The 11,952-nt window shown below is 41.7% G+C and overlaps 1 protein-coding gene across 1 annotated transcript; it reads right to left on the bottom strand.

Moving 5' to 3' along the window:
* Positions 1-1,266: 1,266 nt before the first annotated feature.
* CTSO (cathepsin O) lies at positions 1,267-11,344 on the bottom strand. The gene is made up of 8 exons (XM_059818207.1): positions 11,180-11,344; positions 9,740-9,845; positions 8,609-8,742; positions 7,226-7,393; positions 5,570-5,691; positions 4,188-4,351; positions 3,637-3,729; positions 1,267-1,899 (listed from the first exon to the last, which is right to left on the bottom strand). Exons 1-8 carry the CDS (start codon positions 11,342-11,344, stop codon positions 1,865-1,867), a joined length of 987 nt encoding a protein of 328 aa, XP_059674190.1. The 3' UTR covers positions 1,267-1,864.
* Positions 11,345-11,952: the final 608 nt, after the last annotated feature.

The raw sequence follows: 11,952 nt of genomic DNA, 5'->3' as shown, positions 1-11,952 counted from the left end.
ATCATTGAAATAAGAATTAAATTGATATATAATAAAAGCAAGGCAAATTTGGCCACAGAATATTGAGAAAGCTGCGTCGTCTTCTCATTGGACTCTTGTCTTTTTAAACGCTTCCCTTGGAAATACACATACGCTGTAGGCCTTAATCTCTGCTGAGTTGCTCTGTGTCTTATCGCTTCAGGTACTTATTCCTGGTAGTACCACCTCAAAAACACCGGTGGAACGTCTGTGTTTGATACTACTATAACAACATTACTCTTATCAATGCCAGTGAGGAACTTTGGCTATCATTTTCCAGTTATGAGAGTATGGTATTTGTTGTTTGTAAACTGCTAAGGGAAGGCCATACTACAGAAGACGTAAGACTACAGAAGACTTCCCCTGTTGTTAATCTGAAGTTTTCAGCCAGTAAATTCAGTAAGTAGCAGAACCTGAAACAGTGAAAGGTAGTGCTTGGTCTTCCTTTCATTTAAAATATTAAAAGGACTAAAATGACAATACTTACAACAGACAATTATGATTGTATTTGTCATAAAAAGATAATAATACATTGATCTATTAACATGGTACAGTAATTGAGTGCAAAAATTACAGAACTGCTTCAATACTTTTCATACTAGTGCTTCATATCATAAGAGATTACAGGGAAAGCATTCCAGATGAAAGATTCAGAGCATTTTAGAATTACATGTTTGGTTGTGAATTCTAGTTACATTTGCCTGCAAGTGCAGTTTTACATGTCAGCAAAGCTGGAACCACCTTTTGATTCCCCACAAGTCCCACCTATGAGTTCAATTAATGTAGGGAAATTTAACATCCACTCTATTTGGAGTATTCTGTAATTGCTGACTTTCTAAAGGTGGCAAATATGTATTAACAACCCCCACCCTCACAATTTTTTCTACAATAAGTAAGTTTTTTGATTTCTATTTTGTAACTGGCTTTACTGTTAGTTGTGAAGTAGAGAAGGGAGAAGGCATGGAACTGACACAGCTCTCAAAGCACGGAAAGGCTGATTTGCAAACACATACATCCTGCCAGGACACAGAATGTTAAACCACTGGAACTGCCTCGGTTTATCTAAATACAGTTACTTCTTACTTTTCTACCCATCTAACAAATTAATCCAGAAGACTCAGATATTCCAGGCACTTTCCAAAACACACTCCCTACTCTGAAGAGCTCTAAAGTTGTATTTACCCAATAAAGGTTGGAAGACTGAAACTGAAGGACTGCAGCACTTCAGAGACAGCGGGTGCTCAGGAAACAACTTTGACTCTCCATTTCCTTCTTCTATTATTCTAGCTTTAAAGTAGGATTTCACAAAAAGGAGGAAGACAAAATGTGTGTGTCTGTCAGAGGTGCTAGACAGGTATCAAAGCAAAACAGAGATAATATTTTCTTCCATCTGCCCTTCCTCCTCACCAAGTAAAAGCAGACCTAATTATGGTTCTTCTTATATCCAAAGCATTTTGATTGTATGTTGTCATACTATTGATTATTTGACCGAAATTCCTTATCATTTTTCATCACTTCTTTCCTTGGAAGTTTTTTTTATGGAGTAGTATTCAACACTTGGATAGAGTTCACATTCACAGTTTCAGTCCATTTTTGTAACTTCTTTTTGCATCCTCTCCAGCTGATTTCGAGTCTTCTTATTCCACGAGATTTCATACTCAATGCACATTCCAAATAAAAACACTTTTAAAAACTCCAGCCAACCCATTCCTGTACTGTCTAAAAGCAGGAATTGCCCTTACAGTCATTTCTTATTTTATAAAATGTTGCTTTGAAGTAAATCTTCACATCAAGTGTGTGCCAAACTATTATCCAAACAATAATCATGGTCTTTGGCCAGTAAGTGTCAAACAAATACTGATGAAACTATATCTGCTATACCTACAAAAGAAACAAAAAAAAATTTTTTAAGAAGTACTGGAAGTGAAGACTTATCACAAATAAGTTCCCAGAATTCACATTCATATAATGCCCTCTCTCCTCCATGCCATGACAGTAGGTGAACTGCTGGTCATGGGGGCGGGAGCGGGCAGGGAATCAGCTGCAACCTGTCTATTTCTTCATTGCCCAACCCTATTTATAGCTGTGCTCTATACTCCTCCCTCCTCTGTTTTCATGTTTGAAACTTTAGATCCTTTTTGAGGATTCAGCATTGGTGGAATCTGGGTGCTGAAAAGCATTGGTCGAATCTGGGTGCTGAAAAGCACTCTAAACCTTGATATCCTCTTCCCTTTTAATTATATTCATTAGCAATAGATAGACAATACAAAGCTATGTAGCTTTGAAAGGTCACCAAGAGACTAGAGATCACAAATTCCAAGGCACATTTTTGAACACTCATACACACACAAACACAGAGCAAACTAGGCCTTTCTTCATGCTTAGTTCTTTTTGCATTGTTGTACTAAAAGCAAAGTCTGACTAGAGCCTGTGAAGGTGTCAAAGGACGATGGCTCTTATACCCTCAAAAGTGGTGTCAGAGCCACTCTCAATCAGAAGAGAACATCTGTGGGGGAAACAGAGCAACAACGGGCCTTTGCTGGATTGTTCTTTTGTAACACACTACAGAAACGTGAAAGATCCTGCTTTTTGAGAGAATGGATTTTGAAAATAACACAGCTGTTCTTCCTGACCACTTCTACAATTGACTTGCTTTAATTATCACTACTTGTAAATTTCTCTTTCAGAATAGTTTGTTTATACAACAACAATAAGAACAAAAGTTTCAGCAACATGGAAAAGCTACAATAGGGTACATTGTCCTGATATTTACTGTGCAGGCAAACTGAGTATTACCTATTCTTATTTGCAGATGATTTACACCTTCTAACACATTTTACAATGACTGTGAGAGCTACTGTGAAACATACATGGAAGGGAAAGCCAACAGAAGACCTACAGTGTTAATCTAACAGACAGAAACTCAATGGACACACAAGACTTACTTACTATCTAGTAGTCCAATCCCAGCAATTTGGCTCAGCAATCTTTGCTGGTAAACAGGAGCTTCCCCTGCCTTACCTCCATATCCAGCAACTCAGAAGAAACTGGGTATTTAACACTACAAAACCCCCTCAAACACCAAGAAAAGTCTCATGCAAATGGTAAGAGGGTGGGAGATGGAACCAGCAATAAAAGTATATACCTCTATCCTACAAGAAAAGCCACAAGCAGGGTACACAATTGCCAAGCACAGGTGGATCCATGTTTCATATTTGTTTGCTAAACTGAGACCAGGGGTAATTGCATCCACCAGACAAGGACAGCAGCTGTTTTACCTACACTGAGTATAGCAATGGCACTAACCTAGAACCATGACACATGACTGTATACTTTACAATGCCATTACCTTTACATGGTAAGGTACAATAGCACTTTACTTGTTATGTGTTATATAGCTTTACCTTTGCATGGTGTTTTTCAATCATTCAACTATATGGCTTGGTTGAACTAGCAACCACTTTATTTTTCTACTTGGACTCCTCTAACTTCTTTTAAAACAGAGCAATGATTTTTATTTCTTCTCTGAGGATCCCATTACATTGCTTTACTTACATGGAGAAACATACCCCAGCATGTGGCCTTTACCACTTTAATTATTTTTTTTGTCAGACTCACCACAGACATTGCCGCCTATCTTAACACGAACATAGCCATCTATTCCCCACGTAGGCCCCCAAGAGTTCTGCACAATCCAGTAAGGGATACTACCTGGAAGAGACATTTTCGTAAATGAGACAACATGAGATGTGGGAAGCATAAAAAACTTCTAACACTCTACTGAGTTAATTACCATTTTAGTACCTCATAGTTTATGATCGTTTGGTGATATAGAACAGTGAAACCTACTTCTGTTCACACAGAGGACAGAGATAATAGTCCAGTGTTGAACTGACTGGATATATCCTCTGCTAGCATGAAGACACATATAGCTGTGTTTGTGACTTTACAAGGACATGAAGTCCCACAGAACTGAAGGAGCACAGACAAGAAGAGTATTTCTCCTGGGATCAGACTGCACTTCCAGAACTGATGTGACACCAAGTCAAACAGCTCTCAACGGAACACTCAGTTCTGGATTTTAATCACCTGTGATTTTAACCGCAAGTTGCAAGTAAGAGAAAAACCACAAAACCTACTGGGTTGAAGTTCAGTTGATGGAAACGCACCTGTTCTGTCAAAACCAGTTATTAGAACAGCATGATTTGCTCTTCCACTGGAGCAGTGGTACTGTATGATCCCACCAAGATAATCCTGCCAGCTAACCGCATCTACTGTTACTGCCAAAGGGCCCCAGTTAACAAGCATCCTCATCATTTCTTCTTCCTGACCGCTGTGAAAGAAGTGAGTGATAATGCCGAGTGACTTAAGTTAGCACACTAAAGCAATTTGAGAGGTGGTAATCTACTTGTTAAGTACAATTTAAAAATCAAATAATTCAACTGTTTCCTATGAGTTCTACACACCACATAACATACATCAATAAATATGTATTTCATACACCAGAACAGAGTAATACAAATATAAGGCACACAGACTATGGGAAAGGTGCAGATCCAAAGATATGACGCTATTAAAAAGAAGCAGGTTTCTGGGTCAAGTCAGTGGGCAATGGTGAGCACTATGTACCTTTTATGCATCACTCTTAATTAAAAACCACCTTTGGACAAATCGTATTTCCCATTATTTTTTCAAACACGCAGAAGTACCTCTTATGTCATACATAATAATACACTAAAATATGTATCTCAAACATACCAAAACACAGGACATTATCACTATCAGACATTACCATTAGCATCCTCATACAGTTTTATTTATGTAATATACTGGAACAGGAAATCTTTATCACTGCATGGTATGTGCAATAACTAAATTTGGCAAATACAGACTGGCAAAGCTATAATTGATTTTAGTTACTTATATCTGGCAGTAATTCAATTCCTAGTCAAAATTATATTTCTTGTCTTGAAGTTCAGTATACAGCTGCATTCTACTAATAAAATTAGAAAGAAACTTTCTTGGTACAGAAACCTAAAAAGCTACCAATTGTCTTTACAAAATTCAGTTGACAACACTTTGCTAAGTCATGGACTGGAGGAGGGTGTGGGTGGGTATGTAAACGGATGAATACTGAAGTAACAGAATAATTCCTACTTTTTTCAACAAGTTCTAATTATTATTGGTAGGATTTACCGTTTCTGATACTTAAGCAAAGTAATGTTCACTTAGCATATATTTAAAATTGTAACTAACTCAATGTTCCAATTTAAACACAGCCAACTGAAAAGATCTAATTTCAAGATGCTGACTTAAGCTTTCTAATTTGAACAAGCTTAGTGATGGTAGGGTTGAGTTGATCTGTTGTGGCAAGCCATAACCCTAAAAAATGTTACGTATTAATTCTTATCCAGTACACAGCTACAGAACTGATGCAAACAACCTCATAACCTTTGGCTGGTCAATGCATTATTGGCTCTAGCTTACTCCACCACAGTTAGTGAACACAGAAGGAAAAGTACAGCAAATAAAAAGAATCAATAGTAGCTACCTGAAGTCATATGCAGCAAATCCTGTTATTGAAACTCCAAAATCTGAGCGACCAAAATAATGGCACAGTCCTGTCTGAGCTTTAAAAGTGTATTCTGAATCTCTCACAAGTTTTACTTTTGTCTGAAAGAAGATAAATAAATGAGAATTTAATGCGTTTGACTTTAACACTATGCAGATCAAAACAGACACTGAAACTGACCACAGAACTCACTCATAATTCAGTGCATTCTGGGGGGGATTAGAAATAAGAATGTCATGTTGGGAAAGAAGATATTTACTCTCTCTAGTTCCCCTGTTGGCAGAGAAAGCTTCAGAAGGGATTCAGAAGTGTTTAAATAATGAACAAAATTTAAAAGCTATCTCTGGTTTAAACTAGCCTCATGAGTAATCTCATCAATTTCAAGACAGAGACTATTCATTCATTTAATGAATGACCATTCATTCTCTTCAAACAACATCCACACACAAAATTATCCTCTCCTTGGGACAGTTCAAGAACCACAAATATCCCAAGAACAGTTCTATAAAATACTGAAATTAAGTAAAATTCTGCTATTGGCATCAAATCCTCATGCCAGTATATAATGTATCATAATGGCTGCCACAGTTCAAAGTCCAACTACAAAGGTATTGCATCAACATTTCATACTTTTCTTGTCTTTTGCAGTACAGCATGTTTATGACAGTGCCTTCACCAGTCTAATTCATTTGTAGTCCCAAGTTGCCAAGCATGAGGCAATATTGCTTCAGAGGAATCCAGATGAACATCCTCTGTCTTTCTTGAAATGCAGACTTAAACAGGTTATCTTGACTGTTATTAGCTGGGGTTATATGAATCTTCAGGGGCAGAATTACAAAGGACCTTAAAAAGGACAACCAGCTTCTTTTTTAAACTTCAAAAAGGTAAGAGATTCTTTTTATATTCCTATAACTCAAACTGTTGTCCTAGAGAATATTTTTTATTTCAAAGATATTAAATTGTTTCTGCTTACATATATTAGTAACACACATTTTGCATTTTTCATGAACGAAATGCGTTAGCTACAACTGAAGTAGAATTTCTTTTTGAAACTATGTCTGCATTTTCATTGTTTTGGGTTGCAAGTGAAACAAAGGTAAATGCAGCCAATTTGCCAATTTTATTCAGAGATTCTCCACACTCCTGCATGATTTTGCAGTGTTTGCCACAGAAACCATAGAAATTTGAAAGCAGAAAGTCTCAGCAGCCCTCCTCTTCCCCAGATGCTGGTGCCTAAACTGGACATTCAAATCGACAAAATGACAGGCTCCTTCTACATGGTACTATATGTCTGCAGTTCCAATTGATTTCAGTGGAAACACTGTAGCTTTCAAGAAACATTATTTTCAACCCTTGTGGGTCAACTTGTTACATTCACAAGAAGATATATAGACTATAAAATTCCAATCAAGTTTCAGTTCTGCTTGAACAAACTCTCTCTTGATTCCAGACTAAATAAATATGCATACATACATACACACACACATGTATATACATATATAATACATATATACACACACCTAAAAAAAATCAGATGAGCTGTATGCTCCACCTTCCCCATCACTTTTTCCCAGTAAAAAAGAATGTTAATAGGAAAGCTAAGGAAGGGTTCGAGATTTATGAAAAGTTTCAAACCTGGTTCAGCCAGCTCAAAGCACTAACAGTGGATCCCCCGCTGCAGCCGTAATTATTGTATGAACAGTCAATAACCTGCTGTACACTGAGTTCTTCCAGTTTATTTCCTTTAATTGCATAGGCAGACTCTATACCACCCACAACACTGAAAGCCCAGCAGCCTCCACACTGGTACAAAGAGAAGGGAAACGGGAGAAAGAAAAAGTCAGCTTTGTTTTTGAAGACTGATGTGAAAAGAAGAAAAGTCAAAAGAGTCTTCTAATGCTCATAATTTACTACATCATCCTTGAACTTCATTTTTAAGGCAATAATAAAGAAATTAAATTAGCCATTTGACATATTGAACTGTTTTTTTCCCCTGTACTACTCTCTGAAAGCTAGAAATGCATTATGGATGTCTTATTTTAAGGATTCATGCATTTTGGTTGTCTTATTTTAAGGATTCTTTCTTGATTCATTTCTGCCCTTTAAGATAGGTCTGAGGATGCTCTTTACTGTGAGATATCTATTCTCTTAAAGAAGGATTGGGGCTCAGGATAAAATTATATTTTAACCACATTAGTGTACGTTTTTGAAAAGGGTACACTTAAGGAGACAGTCTACAGCTTTCTACAGTCTCAAGGCTTTTATAGAAATATATTAGATTACAGTTTAAGAAACAGTAAACTGAAATTAAACATAATAAAAAAAATTCTTAGGCAATAGCAGAATCTATACTGCAGTTCTAGGCTCTTTAAACTGTGGCATTTAAAATAGGAAGCAGAATTTGTTCCTAGGCAAGGTCCAGGTTCCACTAAGTGAAGCACAGAAAGGAAAGACATTGGGGATTTAACAGCTTGTTTCTTACTAGTGACCATAACCACTTTGGGATAAAGTGTAATCAGGTGGGGTCTGGTTATCTTCCTACCATGAATGCATTCCCTGAGGTGTTCAATGGTAAAGATATGGGTGTTGACTAGCCAAGGACATTCAGTCATGAAAGAAAACAACAGCAAAGGATCTATACCCATCCAGGTGAAACAGGGGGATGAGGTCAGGTACTGAACTTACCTCAGTCTGTTCAGAAAAATACAAAATACACATGGTGCAAAATATTTGCAGACTTAGATAACTAGATCAGAAAACGTATTACACGCAGTTTATAATTGCACAGTTTCTAAATGCACAACTTTCACATCTCATATTTTTAAGTCTAATCCCACTTTGCAAAAAATGCTATGTGACTTTGTATATGTTCAACTGGCCACACTTGTGCTAGCGCTCCAAGGAGTCTTGAGGCAATGCTGGTCCCTTCCAAAACCTTCACTGTGCTCTACGACATACCTTCTGGAACTGACTCTGAGCAGTGCTTGAGAATCAGGAAAGGAAAACACCAGGACTTACTGTTCGCTGATTTCTCACTTCTGCAATGACTTTCTTGTCCCTCCAGTCAAACTTCTTTGGCAAAGGTTTTTCCTTTCCCTTTGGCACTTTTATGTATCTGGGAAGTTTGTGAGGTATGCTTCTTAAGTAAATAGCTAAACACAGAATACAAACATCTATAAATCTACTAACTAAAAATACACCTACAAACAACTGTTTTACTAGAAGCCATAGAGGTAACTTTGATCTGCAGTTACAATCATAAGATTACATCTCATCCTCAAACCGATAGAAAATTCATGTATTTTAAAATTATCATTATACTCCAGAACGAATGTAAATATTCCTACAGTTCTAGAAAGAACAGAAATATTGCTTGCATGTAGGGAATGTGGGTACAAAGCGTGAAGATCTACTAAATCCTATCAATAACCATTCCATAAAACAAGTTTTCTTTGAAAATTTTCACAATATTTTACTTACCAGAAAAATATTACTTTATTTTAGTTAGGTAAACAGGGAAAAATAAGAGGAAAATAATATAAAGATCCCGAAACACACAGAAATTGCTAGTTTTTCACTTAAAAAAGCTGCTTCATTATTTAGAATTAAAAAATGTGTGAAATCCCCCGATGAACAGAACGTGTAACAGCAGACTTGAACAGCAAGAAGGGAAGATTAGGTTAGGTATCAGACAAATTTTCTCAGTAGAAAAAATTAAGTGTGTCATATTGCTCCTGAAAGTCATAGCTATCATTGTACAGTCATGGACCTCCATGCATTGTTTGGACTGTAGTCAATTTTGTCTTGGGGTGGGGAATAGGAGCTTAGACTACTCGAGAAGCTTGTGTATTTTCTAATTTTAAAACTGTTGCAACTGAAAAAGGCTTTAAGGCCCAGTGAGAAGAAAGAAGGAAAGCAGAAAAGAAGGTCTGTATCATATTCAGCCTCTGGGCCATTCAACATTGCAAGACTAGAGAAACACGAAGAGGACTGTTGTATCCCTCAGAAGTCCCTACAGTTTGGTACCAGACATTGTAAACTAGCTGACTATCAGCACTGGAAGAATCTGTAAATGTTGAAAGACACGAGGTTCTGGGAAAGAATAAGAAAAATAACAGAAAAGGCAGTAGCAGCAGCCAGAGAATGTACCTTTGAACTCTTCAGGAAACAGGTGAGAAAACTGATTTATCCCGTAGAAAGCAGTTGTATTATCTTTTGGTGATGAATTCAGTAATCTAATTCTTTTAGCACTTTCCTGAAGGAAAAAAAAAATATTGTGGACATTATTAAGTTAGCAGTAGCGATAAAACCATAAGAGCAGAAAAAGAAAAGGTTAGCAACAGTAAACATGAACTTAGATAATAAGAGAGCTGTTCACCTCAGATTCATTGTGGATTCCTATCAAACCAATATGAAAGCCATTAGACTAATTTCAACTCCAAGAAAGACACCAAAAAAGCATTTGTTAAGTGCATAGAGGGTAAAAAATTGATATGAGACAGACAAAACAGGCAAGCTTGAGAACAAACTGTGTCAAACTCATCCGATGCCCTTCTTTGACAGCACAACAAACCTTGTGGTTCAGAGATATGTAAAAATGTCTTTAGATAAGAGTTAACCCTGTCCTGCCGTATGTCCTTGCAAAGGAAAAGAACAGCGTAACAGCCTAAAGGCATTAAAACCCCTAAACTTTAAGTTATCAGGAATCCTAAATCTCTGAAAAACATGGTTTTGACCCACGAAAGCAAGACAATCTGACACCCTCCTCCCCAACCTCTTCTGCTGACAAAGTTCGACATGAAAGATAAAACCCACCACCTTCCGCGATTCTGAAGACTTCATCACACCCACTCAGGCGGAGAAGTCCGCGGGCGCGTGCTGGGTTGTCACGCAAGGAAGGAGCGCACGGCAGCATCTCCTGCGGTCCCAGCGCCACAGGCAGCCACCAACGCCACCCGGGGCCGGCAGCAGGCCGGGCTGGCACCGCACTCCCGCCGCGGGCCCTCAGCCCCGGTAACCACCCCGCTGTCCCGTTAGACTGACACCCGCCCGGCCCCGCCGGGCACCCCTCGTCAGGCACGATGGGAAAGGGGGGCACCACCGCGGGCACGGGGGCGCCGCCCTGCCCCGCCTTCCCGCTCGCCCCATTTCCCTGGGAAACTGCTCTGACAGGAGCCCCCGCACAGCCGGAGACGTGAGGCACGGGGCGGGTGAAAGCCGCTTCCCACCGCGCCCGGCGGCCCGCACGGGGTGCGAGGCTCCTCGGCCCGAGGCTGACACCTGGCGTCAGAAACGAGGAAGGGGAGAAGAGCAGCGACACCCCAACCCGGCAACCTGAGGGGAAGCCGAGCAGACAGGGCCGAGGAAAACGACACGGCAAAGGATGCCGGAGCGGGTTGCGGTCCTCCGGGCTGAAGAGCTCCGCGGTGCCACCTTCCTCCACGCCTCACCCTCCAGCCACCGGGCTAGCGGCGGCAGAGCGGCAGGCCCCCACCCCTCCTCCTCCGGCGGAGTCCGCAGCCAGCGCGGCGGCAGCAGCCCCGCTGTGTAGCGCGGATACCAAGTGTAAGTGTCGGCAGGGTCACCTACCCGGAGGGCCGCCGCCGCCGCTTCTTTCTCCCGGCCGCCTCCGTCCCACGGACGGCGGCCCGGACCACCGCCGCCGCCCTCCTCCCCAAGCCGGGTGCCTGCAGGCTCCAGGAGGGCGGTGCTGCCGGCCCGCAGTAGGCAGCAGAGAAGCGCCAGCACCCCCATCGACCGTCCGGGAAGAGCGCCGCGCCGCGCCATGCCGCGCCGGGCAGCGGGTCCCGCTCCCTGCCGGGTCCCCGACCGCCGCCCCTCCCCTGGCCGCCATGTCATGGCGGGGTGGGACCTGGGGGGGCGCACGCCCACCCCACGGAGCTTGCGGGCCGGACTGTTTTCGTGGGGGCTGAAACCTCCTTTCTTTCCAGCCTCTGCCCCGCGGCAGCCCCCCCGCTTCCTCCTACAGCGGGCCTGGGGGTAGGCCGGCGCGGGGGGTCGGCACCCCGCTGCGATGCCCCCCGCCGGGCGGGGCGGGGCGGGGCGGGGCGAGGCGGGGCATGAAATGGTGGCCGCCCGCCTGTAGCGCCTCTCGCGCCGCCCCTCAGGGGCCGGGCGCGCTCCTGCCGGCGGCGGGGCCGCCGGTGCCAGCGGGTGTCCTGCTGCCGTTTTTGCTGTGTTTCGGGGTGTCCGGCAGCGCCTGGAAAAAGCCCGTGTTTCAGGCGGTGTTTTTCGGCGTGGGAGATGCGCCGCGGGGCGCGCAGGGCTGCAAACGAGGGGAGAAGAGGTGCTGAGCGCTCAGTTAACTATGAGGTTAAAACTTAGTGCCAGGCCTTCACTGA

This window comes from Gavia stellata, chromosome 5 (genome assembly GCF_030936135.1).
Source record: "Gavia stellata isolate bGavSte3 chromosome 5, bGavSte3.hap2, whole genome shotgun sequence".
Taxonomy (NCBI): domain Eukaryota; kingdom Metazoa; phylum Chordata; class Aves; order Gaviiformes; family Gaviidae; genus Gavia; species Gavia stellata.
This window is presented reverse-complemented; position numbering and strand designations above follow the sequence as displayed.